Source organism: Xenopus laevis, chromosome 4S (assembly GCF_017654675.1).
Source record: "Xenopus laevis strain J_2021 chromosome 4S, Xenopus_laevis_v10.1, whole genome shotgun sequence".
In the NCBI taxonomy this organism is placed as follows: Eukaryota; Metazoa; Chordata; class Amphibia; order Anura; family Pipidae; genus Xenopus; species Xenopus laevis.
The window spans coordinates 48,732,237-48,756,734 of record NC_054378.1 but is presented as its reverse complement, the minus strand read 5'-3'; the positions used below and the strand labels follow the sequence as shown (position 1 = coordinate 48,756,734).

Sequence of the window (24,498 nt, the reverse complement as noted above, 5' to 3'; positions counted from 1 at the left end):
TATGGGAAAGCCACTAAAGGGCTAACAATATCCTCTACAAATGTTATAACAGCATGGAAATTATCCAGCATCCCCATTGCAATTATTTTAATGAATATGAATAAAATGAAATAAAGGGAAACTGTTCTGTAGACATAATGGCAGTGGCAAAGCGCATGGAGAGAAAGCTATATCAGAAGAGAGGAATGCGCACCAACCAGTTATACACATATATATATATATATATATATATATATATATATATATATATATATATATATATATAATATTATAAAAGCTTAAGATATATCAAAAGCATGAGTCTGATGGATCTTTAATTGGAACAGTAATTGTAGAGTCTTTAATAAGAAGATATTTAATTATTTGCTGAGCGTTCAATCACCCATACTGTATATTATTGGGGTACAATTTTTATAAATTAGAATGTGATTGATGGCTTAAATTGCAGCAGCGACTTCAGAGGTGCTGAGCTGTATGTTTGGACAACACTATGATTAAAAGCAGCCAGTGCTAATAAAACGGAAATAGGATTTTCTTGCAGTAAGTCAGACATTCTTTACAAATTGTCCCTCTGCTCTATCTGTCACTGTATTGTTTATTAAAAAGAGGAATAAAGACACCTGCAGAAGGAATGTTTCTTCGTAGAGGATGAGAAATGATGTGTCATGTACTCCTGCTGGGAGACTGGATTATTTTACTCTTTCATTTCATGATTTATATGAATACCATTAAAGTAGGGAAGTAAATAAAAGAGGTTCTCTTAATCCAAAGGTGGTTGGGATGATCTGAGCATAAAACATACAATTTGACAGAAGATATAATAAATTATTAATACATATTTGTAACATTTTTAACAGACAGCTCTTTACTGAATATAACATTTGACTGGGCATAGTTCATACTGTATGTATATATATATATATATATATATATATATATATATATATATATATACTTATTTAAGCCAATGCAGAAGACACTTAAAATTAACCCAGTATATTTAGAACACCGAGAAATAGAGGGAAATATGGAAAACGGGAAATGTCTCATGGTGATTCCTTGTATCTTGTAAAATGTGGTTCCTTTTGCTTAGGTGATGCAAAGGCCAGCCAGTCTGCAATTAGTTCATCCAGCTGCAAAACTTAAAGGGGTGTTTCACCTTCAAACAACTAGCTGTTTTCAGATAGATCATCAGAAATAACGACTTTTTCCAATGACTTTCTATTTTCTATGTGTGACTGTTTTTCTAATATTGAAGTGTAAAGTGTAATTTTTCACCTTGTGAAGCAGTTCTGGGGGGGGGGGGTCGCCACTCTGTAAACTGTTCTAAATTGATACATTCAGTTTATACATTTCTTTTCTTGTCCCTGGTGAGCAGAATCCCTAGGTTTCATTACAGGAACTGATACAATAGTTGCTAATACTCCAGAGATGCTGCTGAGAAATGTATCAACTAATTGTATCAACTAAATGTTGCAGAATTGTAGGCGTTAGGGAGAGAAGTACCGCTAGAGTCTATCTCTTTCGCTAGTGAAGTTACGCCAGCGACCATTAGTAGCTAGGGTTAGTCACTTCACCCTTTAGTAAATCTACCCCTTAGAGTCTGCACCTGAATTACTGAGCTGTCACACTCAAACACGAACTTTCAACTTTAAACTTAGATTTTGGAAAAACAGTAAAAAATAAATAATGGAAAGTAATTGAAAAAAAGTCTTTATTTCTGGGGAACAATCTAAAAACAACTGAATTGAAAAAAGTGTTTGGAAGGTGAACAACCCCTTTAAAAGAAATGCAGTAGGTCTTATACCATTGAGAGTTAACTTTTAGCCAATATCAGTTCCAGTTAATAAATGAGCTAATATTGGCACTAACCTCGCTTGAATTCAGTGTAAAAATAAAAACTGGTTAAATGGATAGGCAGTTCAAAATAAAAATTGTTTCTAATATAGTTTGTTATCCACAAATTTAATGTATAAAGACTGGAGTGACTGGATGTCTAACATAATAGCTAGAACACTACTTCCTGCTTTGCAGCTCTCTTGCTTTCCATTGATTGGTTACCAGTCAGTAACCAATCAGTGACTTGAGGGGGGGCACATGGGTCATAACTGTTTGCTTTTAAATTTGAGCTGAATACTGAGGATCAACTGTAAACTCACTGAATAGTTATGTCCCATGTGGCCCCCCCTTAAAGGACCAGTAACATCAAAAAATGTTTTAAAAAATTCGTTAGTGCACAACAAAAAATAAACACCAAGTCAAATGAAACTTTTAAATAGCAAAGCCATAATTAAGAAATAACTTGCAGAAAGTCCACTTCCTGTCCTCTTCAGAAACAGCGAAAAGGCAACCATCCATACTGCAGAAATCTTTCTTCTCCCTGGCTATTCACTGACACCCTCCTCCGGCGTCCAGCAACAGCGGTGTCACAGGCTCTCCTGTTAGTCGCTGACTAACTCAGAGTTAGAGAGCTGAAAAGCAGGAAGTAGTGTTCTGTTATGTTCTGTTAGACATCCAGTCACTCCAGCCTTTATACATTACATTTTTGGCTAACTAACTATATTAGAAACATTTTTTATTTTGCACAGCCTATACGAACCCTTAAAAACTGGAGTCAGGACATGTGTCTTTAAAGCAAAGGTATGTAAGGTCCAGAACAAAAAGGGAAAGGCAGAGTGGAGAAGGCAGGACTAGACAAGTCTGGAACAAGACAAGGTAGAGGAAAGCCTCAATGCTGAGACCATACAGGGTTTATATAGGTTGAACTAACAATGAATAGATACACCTAAATGTAAAAGCTTGCTGGGATTTGTGAAAAATAAGCAGTAAGTCCAAGTGCACAAAAAACCACTTGACTTCCCTTCCATCCCAGTGGATGGCCATGTCTTGTCAGACAGAGCTACCCTTGTGGATACCTTGAAAGCACTCTAGTCTCTGTACCCAGCTTTTTTAAACACTCTAATAGAAAGCTGAGTAGATCAGCCTGTAAACCTTGTGGAACAATCAGAATACAGTTTTTTTGTATATCAAAATTATAAACTGCGCAATTTATGGCTTCAGAACCAACTTGAAAGTTACTGACATGAGCGCAAAAAAAATCAAACAGATTTTGATTGAACTTTAAAAATGGAGACCAATGAGCAATTAATACAGCTAAGTAAAGATTTATTTTTTGTGGTAATACATGGCCCCGGATTTCTCAGCAACACCCCCTTCACCTGTGGTTGGGGGTAGAGCTATTGATCAAGGGCTAGGGCCTTAGGACTGGAACTAACAGCAAAAATCTACTTTTACTGTATTTTTCCTTGAACCATTTTTAATCACATTATCTGCACTGTGAGAGAGACTTTTCATTCATTCTTTACAATATACTGATTATTGCTGCATAACACATTATTCTGCACTGGAATGCACTGCACTAAGAATTATACATTTCATAAATTTTTCCGAAATTTGAACAGAATGTTTCAGACAACATGAAGCAATTAGGAAAAAGAATGGATTTGCCCAGTGATTTGCTCAGAAGCTATTTGGCTCATTAAGGTTCTTTAAATAGCCAGCAGTGGCGTAACTACCGGGGGAGCAGGGGTGCGATTGGGCCAGGGCCCACACCCCCTCGGGGCCCCCCAGCAGCTCGCACGCCGCTGATTCTGGGCGGATTCCTGGTGTAGAGAGGTGGGCGGGAGCCCCGCGCCAGGGTCCACCCCCTCTAGTTACGTTGCTGATAACCAGAGCTGGGTACATTAAATATCTGTTTGCAAATCTGTGTTACAAACAATCTATGGTAACATGCAATAAATAATTGGATTTCTATTATATTTTATTAGATAAAATAAAGTGTCTATGTAATATGACATGTTTCTCTGCATTTTGCAAAGAGCAAAATTAATTTCGATTGAGTCCAATACAACTAGTTAAACATTTCTGCTGTTGACTAGGGATAAGTTGTCTGATGGAAGAGATGGGTAGCTGCAGCGGGGGTTCCACGTCAGCCTGTAAGCAAATCTCTGTAAACATTTGGCTAAAAAAATTGGTTCATAAGGGGTCAGCCGCAGCAGAATATCCAGTAATCCAGTAACATGTCCAGCAGGAATTAGAAAAGGCACAGAAACAAATGGAGCATAAATATTGATCTAACTCTGGGTTATGTCTCCAACTAGAGCAGTGTGTAACCCATAACTTTTAAAGGAAAATAGACCCTTGAAAACCAGCCCTTTTGGCAACATTTGGCATATTTGCACCAGGACAGTAACTGATGACAACCAATGTTTCTTTTTGTTGTTCTACTTGTGGTTAATTACTCATTAGTTGTTATGGGTTAATACCCAGGAGCAAATTTACCCATTTTTAGTAAAAAAGCTATTTTTAAGAGCTAAACTTAGTATTTATTAAAACTTAAATGTTTCCCATTATACTAAAGATAAAAATTCAACCTAACTCCCAATTACGATCTGGCTTAATTTACTTAAAATCCGGATTGAAAATTGTCCATGCTGGAGTCTTGACTAATTTGCTAGAATTCAAATTGTGCAAGTTTTTCTAAATTGTCGTCCAAAAAACTTGACTTTATCGGATTATTGCATGAATAACTAAAATTTTTCGTTTTATCAAATGAAAACCAGTGTCAAAATAGCCTGAAACTCTCAACAATCATTAAGGCAAAAAACATGTTCCAATTGTTAAAGGGACCATCTGCCATTGACTTTTAAATGACTTTGACATGTTTTAGCTGGAGTATTTTTGGATTCAAATTTTTAAAAGCTTCGGAGTATAATAAATCTTGAAAAATCAGAGTTTCTTTCCCCCTTAAAAACTCAACCAGACAAATTTGAGGGCACTTGAAATGAAATAAGGATTCCAATAGAGACGACAGAATTTACTCTTTAAAGTGAATTGACAGGCAAAAATTACAACAGCAGCTTGTCCATAACAGGCAGGCTGATTAAACTGGTTTAGTCCTCCTGCTACACTGTTGCCATGATGTAATACATAGAGTTATGCAACTCTCCTTCTACCTGCATTTGTTGGTGATTGATCCTTTCTGTCTTTTTAGCAGGGCACCCATATAAGAATAATTACCTGGGTTATTTAGGCTGTCTCTTATACAGAAAATGTTATTTCTAGAAATTACTAAAGCAATATTCTTTGATGGGACTGACAGGCTTTAAGTGACCCTGCCATCTAATATAAGCATGCAGAATTGTGCACCATTTGAAATATCCCTATGTTAAACATTGGCTTGCTCCTGGGTCTTGAAGCCCAGACGCCATTGCTGCACTGTCATTATCAATCAAAATAAAAACTAGTAGGTGCAGATGCTCAGACATGGCATGGCTGACATATTGTGGCTGCCACAGTGAATGGAACATCAAATAGGGCAGCCAGCTCAGCTAAGAACCATGGCTTTATTTTATTTGAGTAAGAGCAGGGGGCACTATTTGGGGTTAAACATATTTTATGCAGTACATGAAGGACCTAACCATGGCCTGCCCCCCCCCAAATCATGCTGCATGTGTGTTGGGGGATGGGAATGTTGGGCTGTGGACTGAAGGGGAAGGACTATAGTATTAAAGGCTTCCTACATCCAAAGGAAAAATGGGATTCTTGGCAACTTTCAAATAATCCAATGGTTTCAAAGTTCTTTTGATACTATAATTTCCCTTAAAAGCAATATTTATCCATTTTTTCAGGGCTGTATTTAGGTCTGGTGCCACCAGTGGCTTAACTATAGAGGGGGCAGATCCCGCAGTCACAGGGGGGCCCGGGAAACAGGGGGGGGGGGGGAAATCACGTGGGCGGAGACAGGGCAGGGGCAGGACAAAAAGTGGGTGGGACTATTGGAGGATGGGCAACGGAGTGTGCCGGCCCCTCTGAAGATTTTTTTGCAGGGGGGCCTGGCGCACTCCATCCTAGGCACCAAACAGTACAGCACTCCCAATGTATGTAAGTAATGCATGTGGCGTCACTTCTGGCTTTCGACTTAACAAGTCCTGTAACCCTCACTCCCCACCCCTCCGAATTTATGCAGTAAGTCTCCCGTGGTGGCTGGGTCTATTACTTTTCTTGACCCTTAAAACTTTGTAACAGGAGTCAGGTCTCCTCTAGGTCTTTAATCAGCTGGCTTGCAACATTGTCAGAGCCAGCAGTACAAAGAATAGTCAGACATATATTGCTTTGAATAGTAGTTACATTTACCAATACTTATAAAACCACTGTTTTAATTAATGCATAATGGAAATCTGCTTAATATTACATTTTCTTTTGCTATGCAAACAACAGTGTTGGGTGCAGGACCCCCTTTAAAGCATGGAAAGGCTGGGATCAAAAGGGTAAAGTACTGTATAACTAAGAGAAGGGGCACAGATTCAAACCCCTGCCATGGGTGCCAAATCTCCTTGGCCCGGCTTTCAATGATTCTATTCAACCCTTTATATGTCAAAGCACTTTGATTTATGTAGCAGCATAGATCAACGTGGAACCAAGAATTGATAATAAAATCTATGCTGCTACTAAATTGGCGCTCTTGACTTTACGATCTTTGGCACATAAAGGGTTAAACCACGCAATCATTAAAATCCTATTATCAAAGTCACTGCCTTCCCCCACTGAAGCACTTTGGAATGGCTACTGAAACTACAGTGCACAGGGTACAGTTCACCATGTTTCATACAAATGAATGATTTATAAAAGCCTAAAATGACTGGATTTAATTGGGAGTTCCCTCTAACATTTCTGAAATTGAGATAAGAGATGAATTGTGAGTGGAATCCATTAAGACAACATCAAACAGTTTGCTGAGAGGTAGAGGAGAACCCAGTATTCATGCTACAGGCTCAGTGGTGCCATGGTTACTATTGATGTGCTTTGCTCTGTAATTAGAAAGTAGACAGTTTCCAGATATACTCTGTATGTCAGTTTTACTATAATGAAATATTTTGTGCTATAAAATATTACACATATTCATACATTTCTATATGTTTATACACATGTATATACAGTAGGGGTGTGCCCGTACACTAAAATGTAAAATAACACCTGCCTATTCAATCCAATACAGGGCAGGAAGGATCCAACTGTCACATGTATCATGCCACTGAACAATAAAGACAGGGAATTACCATGAACTCCGCTCACGCAACCAGTAATGTGTGAAAAAAGGAAAATAATAATACAAAATATAAAAAGCTAGAATCAAGGATAAAGTTCATGTGTATAAATAAGTCTTATGGTGGAAGCATGCTAGGGATGCACTGAATCCACTATTTTGTATTTGGCCGAATCACCGAATACTTTTGCGAAAGATTCGGCCGAATACCGAACCATATCCAAATTTGCATATGCAAATTAGGGGTGGGAAGGGGAAAACATTTTTTTACTTCCTTATTTTGTGACAAAAAGTCACGCAATTTCCCTCCCTACCCCCTTTGGTTCGGCTAGGCAGAACGATTCAGCTGAATCTGGCTGAATCCACCCGAATCCCCAACCGAATCCTGGATTCGGTGCATCCCTAAAGCATACACAACAATCTATTATCATATATGAGTGTGTTATGAATTGCTGGTTTGAAAGGAGCCAATCTCAAATAACCATTTGCAGCAAGTATATGGTGCTAACAACAGAACAAGCAGCGGTGTAACTATAGAGAAAGCAGGTGTCTGTTTCCTCTATAGCCACTCTACTGCTTTAAAATGTGTGCACCTGCTGCAAACTATCTGTAGCAGGAAGGTATAAGTGGGCCAGGAGGGGGTGGGTGGGTAAGTTGTTGCATACGGAGCCCCTCCAAAGGTTTTTTTTTTAGCGGGGTGGGGTAGTACTACAGCGATACACCACTAAGAACAAGTACACCGATAAAAACACAGTCCTTGAGAAAGGCCTAAAGGCAGGGCAGGCAAAAAACATGCAGAGTCAAATATCAGGCCAAGGGTCAAAATCATTGAGTAACAATATGGGAGAGTGAGGACAGGGCAGGAACAGGAGTTACAGTAGAATGGATTCAGGAAACTGAACCAGGAACAGGGACACGAAACAAGAGGCTTGGTCACCACAACTAATTGATCCAACACAGGTTACTGTATTTGGCACGCTAAAATAGCCTTTAATTAGACCAGTGATCCCCAACCAGTAGCTCATGAGCAACATGTTGCTCTCCAACCCCTTGTATGTTGCTCCCAGTGGCCTCAAAGCAGGAGCTTATTTTTTAATTCCAGGCTTGGGGACAAGTTTTGGTTGTATAAAAACCAGGTGTACTGCCAAACAGAGTCTCAATGTAGGTTGACAATCCTCATAGGGGCTACTAAATGGCCAATCACAGCACTTCTTTGGCACCCCAAGAACATTTTCATGCTAATGTTGCTCCCCAACTCCTTTTATGTCTGAATGTTGCTCACGGGTTCAAAAGGTTGGGGATCCCTGAATTAGACTATTGCCTGCTGCTGGATTTATCACTGATATCATCAGGCAGTCCCAAGCCATACTGCATCATGTTGGTCAAGCCGAAGGAGCAGTAGCCAGTATAGACCACAGGTAGAGTTGCCGACTCTGTTCTAAATTGATACATTTAGTTGATACATTGCTTATCTTTGGCCCTGCTGAGCATAATCCCTGAGTTTCATTAAAGGCAGCTTTTAGAATTGATATAGTAGTTGCTGATATTCCACAGATGTTGAGAAATGTATCAACTAAGGGTGAGTATTTATTAAAACTAAAAATGTTCTCATTGTATTAAAAATAAAAATTCAAGCAAACTCCCGGCCACAATTTGGCTTAATTTACTATAAAATCTGAATGAAAAAAAGCATGTGTAGGAAAAGTCTTGTCATAAACGTGCAACAATTCAAACCGTGCAACTTTTTCAAATTGCCACCTGACAGTTTTCAAACAAAAACCAGCATCAAACAGCCGAAACCCTTGAACATCATGAAGGCAAAAAAACATCTTCCAATTGCAAAAGTGTACATCTGCCATTGACTTTTACATGACTTTGACAAGTTTTAGCTGGAGTATTTTTCAGATTCAGATTTTAAGTAGCTATGGAGCTTATTAAATCTCGGGGGGGAAAAAACTCTTTTTTTTTCCTCTAAAAATTTGAGTTTTCCCCTGCTTAAAAACTCAACCATAAACTTTGAGGCTTAATAAATAGACTCCTAAATGTAGCAAACTGTAACAGTTCAAAATCTGCACCTGGATTCCTGAGCTGCCAGACTGTAACACCTGAGACAGAAACATTAAACTTTAATTTTAGAAACACTGTAAAAAATATAAGTGATAAAAGAAGGAAAGCAATTGAAAAGAGTCTGAACTGAAAAAAGTGTTTGAAAGGTAAACAAACCCTTTATGGAAATCACATGGGGTTTTGGGGAAATATCCTTGTTAGTTGAGTTTGGCAGCTTCTAGGCCGAGGTCACAGACTGCCAGTTGGCTTAATAATACATTTGTAGAAAATATATGTGTTATCACATTTGTACAGAACCCCTCTAGCACACTCTGACCAATCTAAGCCAGAATATGCTTTTTTAATACACAAAATAAAACCATTATAAATTAAATACTAGAACTGTCCAGGTCCCAGCAATCCCCAAAATACCTGCAACAATATTTAGAATTCATGAATGATATAGAGTCTGTTTGTCAAAAAACCCCAAAAAACGCCCTATGCCCTTTTCATGTACCTGCTTCCTTAGGGTCCCTTTTAATTCATGAGTTTTAAAAAATTGGTTCTTTTCAATTTTTAACACGTAAACTGTCAATTTATTTCTTTGTAATAATAAAACACTACCTTGTAGCTGATGTAGCCACATAAATCCATTTTGGTTTCAAAACAATACTATTTCATCTGAATTTTTTTATTATTATACTCAATGTGATTGAAAGTAAGAAAAAGATCCTTTATCTGGAAAACCCCATGTGTATGTGTAGCATATACTGTAACTGCACCTACACAATGATTGTGTCCCATGGATGTGTTCTACAAGGTTTATTAGAGCCTTGAGTAAATACTTGGATCTGTAGGTCCTACTTGGTAAGAACAGAATTGGCATAGCAACGTTGATTGTGTTTATTGTTAAACAATGTTGTCACCTACATAAAAAGTTAAAATTTAGTTAGTGAATAAACTTTTTCGTTATATCTTACAGGTAACAAAAATGTTGGCAGTTGTGGTTGTTTTGTTTGCACTTCTCTGGATGCCCTACCGAACCTTAGTTTTGGTCAATTCCTTTATGGACAAACCTTACCTAGATCCTTGGTTCCTTCTTTTTTGCCGCATTTGTGTCTATGCTAACAGTGCCATCAACCCTGTCATCTACAATCTTATGTCTCAGAAGTTCCGTACTGCCTTCAAGAGACTGTGTAAGTGTGGGCATGAGGAGACGCAAAGAAGAAGCATATACATGACAACTACAAGCTACAGTATGGTGAAAGATGGTGTCATTACTGGTGGGGAAAAGCAGGACAAGCCAACCGTAGAGAAAACAAATATAATTTCCAAACAGACCAGTAAAGCAGGTCTTGAAGGTGATCTCTACTACAGTGTGGTTTAACTTGTCAAGTCTATGCCTTCATGAATATCAGTGTACCTGGAAAATAATCTGTATTCCAAGTGAAAACTTTTATTAATGTCAGAAAAACTATTTAAATGTTTGCCCAATGAATTTTAAAAAAGGGAAATTGTTGGTTCAAGGTATAGGTCATAAATGGGGCTATATACAGAGCCCAAGAAATTAAATATATACAGAGCTTTGATACTATCACTGACCTAAACTCCCTTATACTTAAGATAGCTAATTTAGGTAAGGCACGTAATGCTTGTTACCTACAGTTCACCAACTTAGCCACAGACAACAACCATCTAATTAATTTGTAAACAACCAAATTAGTCAAAGGAACCAGTTTAAGAAACTACTGCACTTTCTGCCAAGAAGCTTTCTGTTACCCTTAGTAAAGAGCAGAGACTTGTACAAGTGCATCAGGCATGGAGTTGTTACAGCAAAGTAACATTTATTCATCAAATTACAAAAATATGCATATTTTGTAATACCAATTATAGGAGAGGTCAAGATGAGTCAGCATAACAGGTCAAGGAGATGATGTAGACCATACAGTCAAATGTTTTGATAGTTTATGTTATGGGGGAAGTAGCTGGAACTGACCTCACTCTTAGCATTCCTGTTTGGAATCTACACTGTTTTCTTGGGTTGATCATGCTAGGTGAGCCCAAAGTGGAAATACTGATGATATCAGTTGATGTAGCGTCTGGAAACGCAGTAGTACGGTAACTGCTACAACAATTATTATCTAACTCTGCCATAAGCTAAAGGAGACATTTACATTGCCATGGTGAGTAGCTTGAACTGAAAAAGGTCAAAAATATCTTCTTTACAGGTGACATAACAATACAAGACAAGAAGATTATTTTACTGAAAAAAAAAGATAAAGAAACCTCTTTATATTGTATATGTTGCACAGTTGTTCAGGTTTGCTAGTGGTTATGCATATATATTTACATTCAGCTAGATCTCTTTTCAACTTCATACCAGCATTTAAAATGTTTTATACTTCTCCTGTATGTTACGTGTTCCTTATACCTCAATGAAGGGTTACACTTAATCTATAGGCGTAAGTATTGTGTTATAAAACAAATGACAAAAAAGCTCCAGTAAAACCAAAGTTGTTTCTGGGTGGCATCAGGTTCCAATACCTTGATTCAAATTTAGATCTGTATCAGCAGTGTCATTTTATTTTTCATTTCACCTAGTTCCAAGGCAGATAATCTCTCATGTACATCTTCTAAGCAAGCATAAACGTATCTGCCCCTTATTAATTGACACAGTGATCGCTTGCTTCATATATATATAAAAAGAAGTTATGTACATGGCGTCCCTATCATTTAGCTTAGCTGGATCAACATGAAAAAGTAAACCTTGTATATAAACTGGAACAACTTTTTAAAAACCTATTTAAACCATATGATTGTTTCGAGTATAGCCTCAGGTGTTCTTGTGCTATCTTGAAGCTCAGCAAGAAACTCCTATCAAGTTCAGGATAAAAATATATGTATTGCCTTGAGCAATGTGGTATACATCTCTGTACTTCACTTCTTTGGAACAGCAGGGGTTAGGGTTTTGGTGCACATGAGTGAATGCCAATCCAGGAATATGTATGACTTGGAGAGAGAGGTTACCATTTAGAGGTGGCCAGAACATCATTTTTGTAGTGCTTGTCTTAATGAAATAGTTCAGCAGCCCTATGTATAGAGACATACACAAATAAAATAGCTCTTGATGAGTTTTTATTCCATTTTAATGTAGTGCCAGTAGTGACAGAACAAACCTCTGTGTTTGTACTTCTCTACAGCCATGAAAGCATTGCCACCAAGTAGGATAAGCAAGGTTTGCAGAGAAATTTGTATTTTGAAAAATACCTGACAAGGCCTGTAGCAAATGTTGCATTTTAATTAAATAACCCAAGTAGAGTCTCAACTGCCAGCAAAAATAAGATTACACATTATTGCGAGTTCTGCCAGTACACAGCGTATGTCTTAAATTGTGTTGCTGAAAAATTTGTAATTTTGCTCTAAAATAACACTACCTTGAAATTGGTCTGCAATATGCATTTAAAGTTCACAATGTAACAAAATTCCTAATGAGCATTATTACATTATTAAATGCCATTTTTTATTCCTTCAGCTAATTTTTATTCCATTTACATCTTCTATTTCATAATGCTCTTATCTGTTCTTGTTAAAGGAGAAGGAAAGTCGTTTCACACTTGCAGGTAACAAATGTTAGGCACCCCCAAGTGAATGTATTTACTTACCTAAAACCCAGGGCCGGAGCTCCTATCAGCAGAAAACGGAACCGTCCCATGGTTATTTCAGTGAGCACCACAAAACAATCCTTTTCTGGCTTCTTCTTTCTTCTCGCGGCTGCGCATTAGAGTGAAAAGCCGAACTTTAACTAAAAAGCCGTCTATTTCATTCTATTGCACATGCATCTGCCCCGGGAAATTTGAAGAAAGAAGAGAATTGCTTAGTGGTGCTCGCTGGAATAACCCGGTAAGTAAATATATTTACTAGGGGGTGCCTTTTATTTGGCACTCCTAATTGTGAAATTACTTTCCTTTTCCTTTAAATGGTTAATCTATCTATGCTTAACACTAACCAAAATATTACTTATGTTGATATATATATTTTCATAAACTATCAGATTTTTAATCATTTAGGGCATGCAGAGCATTGTCTAGGTATGTAGGTTGAGAGAAATGGATCATCTCTAAAAAGTGCAGCTTCTGCCTAAGTGCAGGCACATGGAACTGAGGTTGGACCGAATATGCCTGCTTTCATGTTTTTGAGCCGACCTGAAATGGAAGCTGCGCTTTTTAGAGCTGGGGAGGGAAGCGGATCTTTGTCAACAAGAATTCACCGGCACACAGGTAATGCAAGCAGGTTATACCTTGCTAAGTGTTTATTGCAGCATGCAACGTTTCGGGGTTGCCCCCTTTATCAAGCATCATGCTTGATAAAGGGGGCAACCCCGAAACGTTGCATGCTGCAATAAACACTTAGCAAGGTATAACCTGCTTGCATTACCTGTGTGCCGGTGAATTCATGTTGCCATTGGATCGTGAGGTTGCTGTTTCCTCATTTTGCTGTGCACCGGGGATCTCTATCGTTGGGAGGGCTAGGGTGTGCGAGTACTCACTGGATCGTTCTACCATTAAAGCGGATCTTTGTCTCTTAGCTAGCAAAAAAAAATAAATGCTGACTAAGAGTAGCGGAGCCAACACTCCGTGTGCCTTCAGCCTTAGTAAACCATCTACTGTATTGGAAACTGCAATGTTGCGATTTAACACTTATTTTCAAAACATAGCTCACAGATCTTCAAATGACTTGCTTGCCCTATTTTGATTGCTGCTCCCCATGTAAATAATGTTACTCATATAATCTGACTGAATAGTAACCAGCTTAAACAGAACAACAAACAAGCCTGTAGCCCATAAACAGGTCGCTGTGCTGCGGTTTAAATCTCAACTACTTCTGGGAATGGTGTTGTACCTTTAATTTGAGAAATGGATTGAATATCTAATCCACAAAAGACTCTGAAATGCATTTAATAAAAAGAAAACTCATTGGGTCATGTAATAAAAGCACTAAATTTGGCCATAGCAACAAGTCAGCAGGTAACATTTAACAGTTAACTAAAGGGGTGGTTCACCTTTAAGTTAAATTTTAATATATTATAGAATGGCTAATTCCAAGTGACTTCAATTGGCCTTCATTTTTTCTTTATTATAGTTTCTGAACTATTTGCCTTCAACTTATGACTCTTTCGAGCTTTCAAATAGGGGTCACTGACCCCATGTAAAAAAAAAATGCTCTGCAAGGCTACAAATGTATTGTCATTGCTACTTTTTATTACTGATCTTTCTGCTCAGGCCTCTCCCATTCATATTCTAGTCTCTTATTCAAATCAGTGTATGGTTGCTAGGGACATTTGGGTCCTAGCAAACTGGCATGCGGCTGAATAAACAGCTACTTAACTCAAAAACCACAAATTAAAAATGTAAACCAGTTGCAAAGTGTCTCAGAATATCACTCTCTACATAATGCTAAAAGTTAATTTAAAGGTGCACAGCCCCTTTAACACCAAACATCTTATTGGTTGCTAATAGAGATGCGTGATTCTGACCCGTTCTGCTTCACCAAAAATTTGAGAAACACCCAAAAAGTCCTCAATGTATTGAAGTCAATGGTCGGTTCAAGCGTCATTTTTTCAAACCGTGCATCATTTTTTAAATTTCAGATTTTGGAACATATCCCCCTTATGTAATAAAAGGCACTAAGTTTGCCCAGGAGCAGTCACTAATATCAACCAATAAGATGATTGCTTTTGAACTGGTGACCAGTAAATGCTTCCTGCTGATTGGTTGCTATGGGTTACTGCTACTGGGAAAAGTTAGTGCCTTTTATTACATAAGGGCAGGGGCACACAGGCAGATTCGGGGAGATTTAGTCGCCTGGCTACTAATCGTCTCTTCTTCGGGGCAACAATCTCCCCAAACTGCCTTCCCCCTGCTAAAATGAAAAATCGCCCACGGCAATACACTTGCGGCACTTTGATTTCCGAAGTCTCCTGAAGTTTCCTCGTGAGGCAACTTTGGGCGACTTTGGAAATCGATGCGCCGCGAGTGCCATTGCGCTGGCATTTTCTAATTATAGCAGGTGGAAGGCAGTTCAGGGAGATTGTCGCCTCGAAGAAGAGGCGATTAGTCACCAGACGACCTGCCCTAACCACCTATGGGTGTTTTTTCTTGCTTATCCCTAGTTACTATAGGTTCTGGCACTGGCCAAACTTACTGCATTTAATATATGTGAGTTTGTGTGTGTGTGGGGGGGGGGTTAAGTGGGTTAAGTTAATAAGTAAAACAAATTGTATTTTTGTTCTGTTTTTTGTTCAGAAACAGTAAATTAACATTTCCATAATGTGTTTTTTAATATAAAAATCAGCCAACACTGCACTGACATTTGCCAATGACAGCTCAACAAGAGGCGTCTGCTTTATGAAAACCCAAATCCTGCAGGATGGTACAGAACACTGCTTGTATATTGCATTCTTAACAGTTGTTTGTATGGTGTGTGCCTTTTATGTTCCATTATTGTGGTCTTGTGTTTTGGAGGTAGCAAAGAATGTCAAAAATAAAATATTTAACTCTTGGCCAGGATGTTATTTTTTATTTGGGGTGAAGAAAACACCAAATTGTAAATGTTATACTTGCCTTTGTATTAATGTAAAATGTATCAATTTTCTTTTCTTGCACCTTAAACGTGGCCACAGGCCTCTGCTTTCCAAAATGGATCACAGAGAACTGTGTCTTCCCCAAGAATACCGCAGCACTGTATTCATGTGGTTGAATGATAGACCAGTGGTGTATTGTTGGGCACACTAATACCAACACAATATAGTTAGTAAACAAGTTGGGAACCTTTTATTGTGTCCCTTAATTGGCAATACTCAAAATAGTATTATAAACATTGTGCAAAATATACATGTAATTAAGTTTAAAATACAAGGGGCCCCCCCACAATAAAATGTACCATCCACGTGATCAGCATAAATTAGATTACCTCGTACAACAAAACTTATTAAAACACTTTTACAACTGTGGGCTATTACACAATAATACCAGTACCGTGTTCCCAACACTTCTCAGGAGTTCAAATGAAATGTTCAAATCAGGGCCCCAGTTGGCCTCAGTGCTCCTGCCCCCTAGCATTCAAAGGCCTTAATCCTTTTATTGTTAAGACCCTTCCCTGACCATCCTGTATTGCAATCAGGGCCACACAAAGGAGGCCCCAAGATTGGTGGTTGGGGCTTTGGGGGGGGATGGGGGTTTACACATCTGGGCAGATTAAGTCAAAAGTTTGGTATAACTATGGAGTGGCCATAGTGGAGTAGGAAATTGGACATGAATGCAACTGCATTTTTTTATTGGGTCCCCACCCAGAAGTTTACATTGCAGGCATGTCACCTGTTGCAACTGTTCATGCAGCAGACATAATCCATGTATGTGCTAGTAGTCTAACAGTCGTTAGAAAAGAGGATGAGGAAATTAAAAAGCTGGCTGCTGCTGCAAGGCCCAGAAACATCTACTTATGCCAATTTAAGGAATTAAAATGCAGTAGAAGTTAATCATTTGGACTTATGTGGTATATCAATGTCACTGGCTTTGAGAACTTAGCTCATTTATTTAAATTTAGAAGACCGAGCAAGGCAACTCTCGAGAATGTGTTTCATTTTATTTTAGTGAGGGTATGGAATGTTTTATGAAAGTATTCCTGCATGCTTTGAAGCACAAGGATTTTTAACTTACTTCATTCTGTAATCATGCTCTAGAATTCCTTTAGCTGATCATTTTAATATGTTCTTCCATACAGAAAATAATATGTGATCACTAATCTCTGTTTTCTATGAAAAAGGACACTCTACATCTTTCATGCAGGTGTTTGCCATTTAGGTTGAACATTTCATATTCAATCAAACATACTGATTATGTTCCTCCTTTCTTCAATGTACAGGCTGCAGAACCACTTCTAAAGTAAAGTGGATACAAAGTATGAGCAGACAGGGCTGTTACAGTTGGTAAGAACATGATTGGAATAGGAACACAGAAACAGTTAACACATTTGATTCCGCTGCTCTGCCAAGCCATTGTGTCACCATTGGAAAAGTAATGTACTGTTAATCAAGAGTTGTGTAAATTTAAGAACCACAAATAGAGGTCAGATAATGTGTTGGAAATGTAGATATATTATGTATATAGATATACTGTTCAAGAACCTGGGTAGTGTATTTATTCATCAAATATTCTCCCTTCTAATGGTCTACTTATAGCATACACTTATAATTTTTGAATATACTATTAGAAGCAAGAAGTTTGACATCAATGTAAATCCAACTCCAATACAGGGTATTGTTTCATACCAACTTATGTACAGAAAATCAAACCTTGCTCTTAAACTACTTTGCCCAGGCCGGGAGATTAAATAAGTAAGCATTCTTAGTAGACATATTGGCAAATCTGTTATTAATTAGACATATGGGTCTGTGTGTATGAATGTGTCTGTAGATCCAAATTATTAGTATACACTAGTGATGGGCCAATAAATTTGCCAGGCGCGATTCTGCAGTGAATTTCCGAGTTTGCTACAGGCGAATACATTTGTGAAACTGTGGAGAAAATTCACCGGCAAAAAATCCACAGCAGAAAAAAAAGTTGGCCATAAAAATTATTCTGACGCCCATTGACTTGCATTTTGAAAAAACAAGAACAATAAATATTGTTGCAGGCAATGTTTAATAGAAACATCAACTGTGTTGTCTTGATATATGGTCATTTCATAGTTTATTATATCTTTTTCTTTTTATGTGTTTTGGCTATGATAAATTGAGATGGAGAAACTTGCCAAGACCAAGAAAAGTTAGGAGGAGGATGCAAACTTGTGGGGATAGTTGAAGATGTCTAGGGCTTGTAAGGTTCCTGTAAGCTGTTGTCTGCAGGACCCTTGTTTGTGCTAACTTGAACCAGATTCCCTGATGTCTAGAGGAAAGTAAAATAATGTTGTGAATAAAATATTCCTAAATTCAAAAATGTATGGACTTCTAATATATTGTTAGCTAAGTGCATTCCTCCGTTGTGGTGTTGGCAAGAGCAATCATCCTTATCTACTACAAGTACCATTGCCATCACAACAAGCACCAATGATGAAGGCATTCAGGATATGTTGAATTAATCTGAAAAAGCTTTGTGTCACAATGTAGTGACACCACTGAATGGCACAGGCAAAAATATGTTGATGCCCCAGGGGCCATGGCTGGCCAACAAACCAAATGGGCAGGACAACAATGAAGCTATGTACACCTCAGCACCAGAAGCCACCTTTAGAGCATCAGAAACATGGGCAAAAAACAAGGTGGACTACTGCCCAATCAAAAGACACTACTTAACATCATAAAAAAATCTAAAGCAACAATTAGATAAAGTCAATAGGCATATTGACAACATAAAAAATAGGAGTGGAGTAGAAGAAACAGCATAAGAGTCAGGGGAGTACCCAAGACAATTACTAAGGATGAGATTTATATGGTCCTCCTACAAATTTGTAATAGCATTTAGGGCAGAGAAGCACATATGGAGATTAAAATTGACCGGAAACATGGAGTCATTAAGCCAAGAAGTGCTCCTTCTGATGTGCCTAGAGACATTCTATTCTGTATTCATGACTTATTGTTGAGAGGGGAAATCCTCAATAAAACAAGAACCGTACCCAAAATCACATTTGAAGACAAGAATATTCTCCTATTCCAGTATCTGTCAAGGTACACCTTGATTAAAAAGAAACAACTAAAACCTTTAATGATCTTTTAAAAATAAATAACATACAATATTGTTGGGGCTTCCAATTTTGCTTGATAATCATCAAAAATGGACAGCAATTTACTCTCAGGGCACCAAGAGAGACTAAAGATATTTTCAACAAGCTTCAGCTATAAGAGGTCCCCCTCCCTGGCTGTATTCAAGATGATGATGGTGAAGCCTCACATTTGAACCTAGATACCAACAATGGGCTATATTTATCAGAGAGTGAAGTCTGAGATCACCACAGTCCTCTCTCCATTAATTTCTATGGGATTTTTAAAAGAGTATTTATCAATGGGTGAAAGTGAAAGTTCAACCTTTGATAAATACGCCTTCAAAAATGCCATAGAAATGAATGGAGTCGGTATTTCAGCAGACTGCGGCGATCTGTAACTTCATTCATTGGTAAATATATCCCAATGAATAATGCGAAAAACGGGTAGTGAAGGTTAAACGGAGCTCACCCTTTCGTGTAGCGTGTTGGCCGCAGCTCTCGCGATACTCCGGCAACTCCAAGCCGGCATCTGTAAGGCAATCTCTGTGTATCGCTGTTCAGCGCTGGCCCATCATCCACATCAAGATTCGCTACACACATTCTTTGAGAAAACGGCTTTATTCAGGTTCCATAAGTGATAGCAGGAAGTGGGTAAGTGGTACAAACTAACGCGTTTCGTTAGTTATTCGCGGGAAAGGCGTTAGTTTCTACCACTTACCCACTGCCTGCTATCACTTATGGAACCTGAATAAAGCTGTTTTCTCAAAGAATATGTGTAGCGAATCTTGATGTCGATGATGGGCCAGCGCTGAACAGCGATACACAGAGATTGCCTTATATCCCAATGAATAGTCAGAAAAACAGGCTTAGAAGAGAACACCAAAGTAGAGTCCTGCAGCAGGTAGGGTATCCGCAGGTCAGGCCGCAGGTCTTCTCAATAGCAATTTTTACTCCTTTTTTCTGATCACGTCTACTTCCGATGATGTCACTTCCGGTTTACAATGGACAGCACTTCCTGATTCTTGATGGTCAGCGGGTCCGGGTTGCGGATAAGGTACTTGCGGGTCAGGTAACGGGTCCAAGCGGGTAAGCATGCGGGTAAGCATGCGGGTTGCGGGTCCGGGTTGCAGGTTGCGGGTATGGGTAGGGTACGGGTTCCAAAAAATGGACCTGTGCAGGACTCTACACCAAAGCACTTGCAGATTGATGAAAGACTACAATCTAACTTCCACTAAGATTGAACTGCTCAACTATTGTATAAAACTAAAGGCTGCATATTTACCACCTAAACAAGTCTACTTCACTGGCAGGGGTATATTTCACAAGTTCTAACTCATGTATTTTATCGTTGCTAACAACCATGTAGAATTAAGTGGCAAGTGCTCTTGCTAATAATATTGTTACGGAAGCAAACAATTACCTCCCCTATTATGGTCAGCTTCATTTTCTTACTGAAATAGCAACCCAGCTAGAGTTATTCTCAGAAGGCCTGCTATTAATAGGAGGTGATTTTAATTCACCTTTTAATCTTCTACAAGATTCATCCTCAAATAAATCTCTTTCATTTAACATTCTTAACAAGGTTAAATTGATACTTCAGAACCCCAGAGACAAGGATTATTCCCATTACGCCAAGGCATATAACAGTTATGCTAGATTGGACTATATTTTCATGTCACAAAATTGGCTATATTTTCTTAAATTAGATTCTATAGAGCAAATTACATTTTTAGACCATCCACTTGTAACTATATTATTTGAAATCCCTAATACTATCAAGCCAGAATTCATTTAGAGAATGAATGGACACATACGAATTAAACAAGAAAATATAGATGCAATGTTTTAAAGAAAATGACTTACCTGGAACAAATCCTGATATCCTATGGGAAACACTTAAGTGTGTCCTTAGAAGTTATTTCATATATTTCCAATAGGATATTAGGATTGGTTATATTATTGCCCGTTGCACTAGATTGAAAAAAAAGAGGAATAAAGAAATATCAAAATAATCAAAATATTTTAGAAACAAAAAGATTGACATTAAAGGCCCAGCTAGACATTAAGACCTACAAAGATTTTATGAATGCAATAGTAAATGCAATAAATTCTCATAAGAATGATAAAGCAGCAACAAGACAAAACTTTTATATCTGGCATAAAAGACAAAAATCAAAACTTACACAACAGATTGCTTGCTGTTTCCAATCGTTCTATGAAAGCGTTTATAAATTTAATACATATCCTCTTTCTAACCAAGGCCTGGAAAAGATTAAGGGGCACATTCACCAAGCCCGGGTGAATGAATAGAGGGAAAAAAACTCGAATTTCGAGTAGATTTTTGTGCTCCTCGACTATCGAATTGGCATAAATTCGCCTGAGTAGAATGATTAGAATAGATTGAGCAAAAAAACGCTGCGACTATTCACCCATTCGATAGTCGAAGTACTGTCTCTTTTAAAAATCATTTGACTGCCTACTTCGCCAGATTAAACCTACCGAATTGCTTTAAAAGCATATGGGAAAGTCCCATAGGTTTTTTTTCTAAGTTTTTGATCAAATAAAAAGGCATTCGAGCGATCATTCGATCGAATGAAAATCCTTCGATCGAATATTCGATCGTGCGACTATTCGCCGGGCGAATATTCGCCCATTCGACTATTCGCCAGCGCGTAAATTCGCCCGATTTAACCCCTCGAAATTCGACCCTTGATACATCTGCCCCTAAATGATTTATTTCCTAGGCCAAGCTTCCCCAACTTCCAGAATTGCAAGTTTGCCAATTAAATTAACCTTTCACGATATCAGAACTACAAAAAACAATGGACGAAATATCCAACAATAAAAGGCCTGGACCAGATGGGTACCACGCAGGTTATTTTAAACAATGCAAAAATGAAATACCGTATATACTCGCGTATAAGCCGAGTTTTTCAGCACCCAAAATGTGCTGAAAAACTCTACCACGGCTTATACGCGGGTCAGCTAAAAAAGGTTGCCGCTTACTCACTGATTGAAGTGTGCAGTGACTCCTCCGTGCTGCCCATACTTCTCCCCGCTCGTGGCTTCCTTAGCCCTCAGCCCCTCCCCTCTCAGCTCTCGTCACTCAGTACTCAGTACTGTGTGCGCATTACCGTATTGCGCGTAGGAGCGCACAAGAGTTTAGAAGAGGAGCGCTCGAGACGTGGATGAGGTGCGCGCTCACTCTGTGATACGAGCACGCACCTGTACAGGGAGCGGAGGCGCGCATCTTCTCCCTGACGTGCCCTGGGACGCTGCAGCCTCGTAATAGGGGGAAAGGAGGCGGCAGTTTACTTCTCCTTTAACCCTCCGTGTAAGTTTGTGAGCTACCATTGTCATTTGAGAGGGAGGACTGATTGACAAGAGCTGAGAGGGGAGGGGCTGGAGCAGAATTAAGCGAGGAGGGGGGAGAAGTATGTGCAGCAGCATGGAGGAGTCAGTGCATGCTTCATGCTTTAGGCCATGTCCTAAAATAATTTCTCACCCCTAGGCTTATACACGAGTCAATACATTTTTCCAGTTTTCTTAGGTAAATTAGGTACCTCGGCTTATACGCGGGTCGGCTTATACACGAGTATATACGGTAACTGAACACAACTTCATTACCAGTTGACATTGAATATAGGGGATAAATTAACAAAAATAATAAATTCTCAACCAAGTATTATATCCATACACAAAATTAAATTAAACCAATTTGATCAAATCGATATAGTGATTTGATCAAATTGGTTTAATTTAATTTTATCCCCTATATTCAATGTCAACTGGTAATTTATATAATAGTGTGGTTTAGTTAGTTACTTTTTAAATATATGATGAAATATTGGTTTCTCTGATTGAGATTAAGGAATTAGATTTTTTGTACCTTCTATGAGTGCACGTAAACAATATATTAATATTTGTACTTATTTATACATTATCTGTGACAGTGGCACTCTTTTCTGACCTATAGATTAGCTGAAACCTGGTTAATGGTGTTATAAGGTAGATACCAGGTATTAACAATATGGGAATTTAATGTTACCCTTTGTGGGTTAAATGGTTAAATGTTTTTAATAGGTGGGGCTAATGAGGTTTTATAAATGGAGTTGGGTGGGGGTTTCCCTATGCTTCTGAGGAAGTGGCGAGACGCCACGAAACGTGTGGGGGAGATGTAACATCCATGTAATGTATTGACGGTTTTAATGGATATTCAATAAACACAGTTTTAATTCCTCTGACCACCGTGTGTTCCGTACCATTGCCTATATTCCTGGAATTTTGATCCTGCCTGAACCTTGACTTGAGATTATTCTGCCTGCCTTTGGACTTTTGCCTGGACAATTACGATTTTGCCTGAACCTATTTGTACTCCGATCTTGGACTTTTACACCTAAAGCTTCCTCCTTGGTCCGGACTACTCCCGTTGGGAGCCAAAAGGCCAAAAGGCCATCTCACATGCTCAAACCAAGAAAATTTCTTGCATGTCATTAACAACTAATGCTGAAAAAGCATTTGGGTTTCTTGGGATTTCCTTAAAGGAAAACTAAAGCTTAAATAAAGAAGTAGGGTAGAAATACTGCATATTGTGTTTTTGGCTTCTATCAAAGCCCAAGACAACCACAGCCCTTTAGCAGGGAAGATCTATGCCCCAAAGATGCCCCAGTAGCTCCCAATCTCTGCTCCCAATTTCTGCTAATTCACTGCACATGCTCTGAGCTGCTGTCTGTTACTAAGCTTAGGGATTGACTCATAATATACTGAATATACAGTATATTATATAAATGTCACAATATAACACTGAGGCTAGTAAATAATTATTGGTATATAGTTTAGAAACAAATACATTCTGCATGTAGCATCAGCTTATATAACAGACAAACCTTTCTGCTTGATGATTTGCAGCGACACCTAAGGTCCTTAACAGCCACTCAAAACTCACTATAGTCACTAAACTCACGAGTATATGCAGTGCTACCGACACTCCTAACTGAATCCAAGATGGAAAATTTCTGTGACAACTTTAAAGGTCTGGATCATTTATACTATACAGTATACATGCTGAACCTTTAGGCCAGTGTAGTACATTCAATATACAGCTATATATAGCTATTCTGTGTTAAACACACAAACCAAAGTGGCTTCATCTGTAGCAAATATGGCATTTTTAGCCATAATTATATTTTGGATTCAGTTCTCTTTTCAATATACTCTATTTGGTTTCGGATGGGAGAAACAGTAAGTAAGAAAATATTAGCCATATATCATAACCTTAAGGCTCACATAAGAATTAATTTTTCCCCAAAAATCTATATACACAATGGTACTAGGCAGGGCTGCCCCCTGTCTCCTCTATTACTTACAGAATATTGGTTATGGAGTTTTTTACACATGTTCATGCAAACATATTTATGGTTTGGAAGTAGCTTCCAATGAACACAAGTAAGTTGCTTTCACACATAATTTGCTTTTAGTAATAACCAATCCACATATCTCCATACCTAACTAAATGATACTTTTTAAACAATTTGGGGACTTATCTAACTTCAAAATAAATCCTAGCAAATCAGAGGCTTTGAACATCAATT

The 24,498-nt window shown here is 38.3% G+C and overlaps 1 protein-coding gene across 1 annotated transcript in view; it reads left to right on the top strand.

Annotated features, from left to right (window-relative positions):
* Positions 1–12,804, top strand: part of LOC108704068 (thyrotropin-releasing hormone receptor) — a 28,472-nt gene extending 15,668 nt beyond the window's left edge. Inside the window, exon 4 of the mRNA XM_018240450.2 lies at positions 10,134–12,804. Coding sequence (XP_018095939.1) covers positions 10,134–10,538 — 405 coding nt within the window. The 3' untranslated portion in view covers positions 10,539–12,804. The remainder of the gene's footprint in view (positions 1–10,133) is intronic.
* Positions 12,805–24,498: the final 11,694 nt, after the last annotated feature.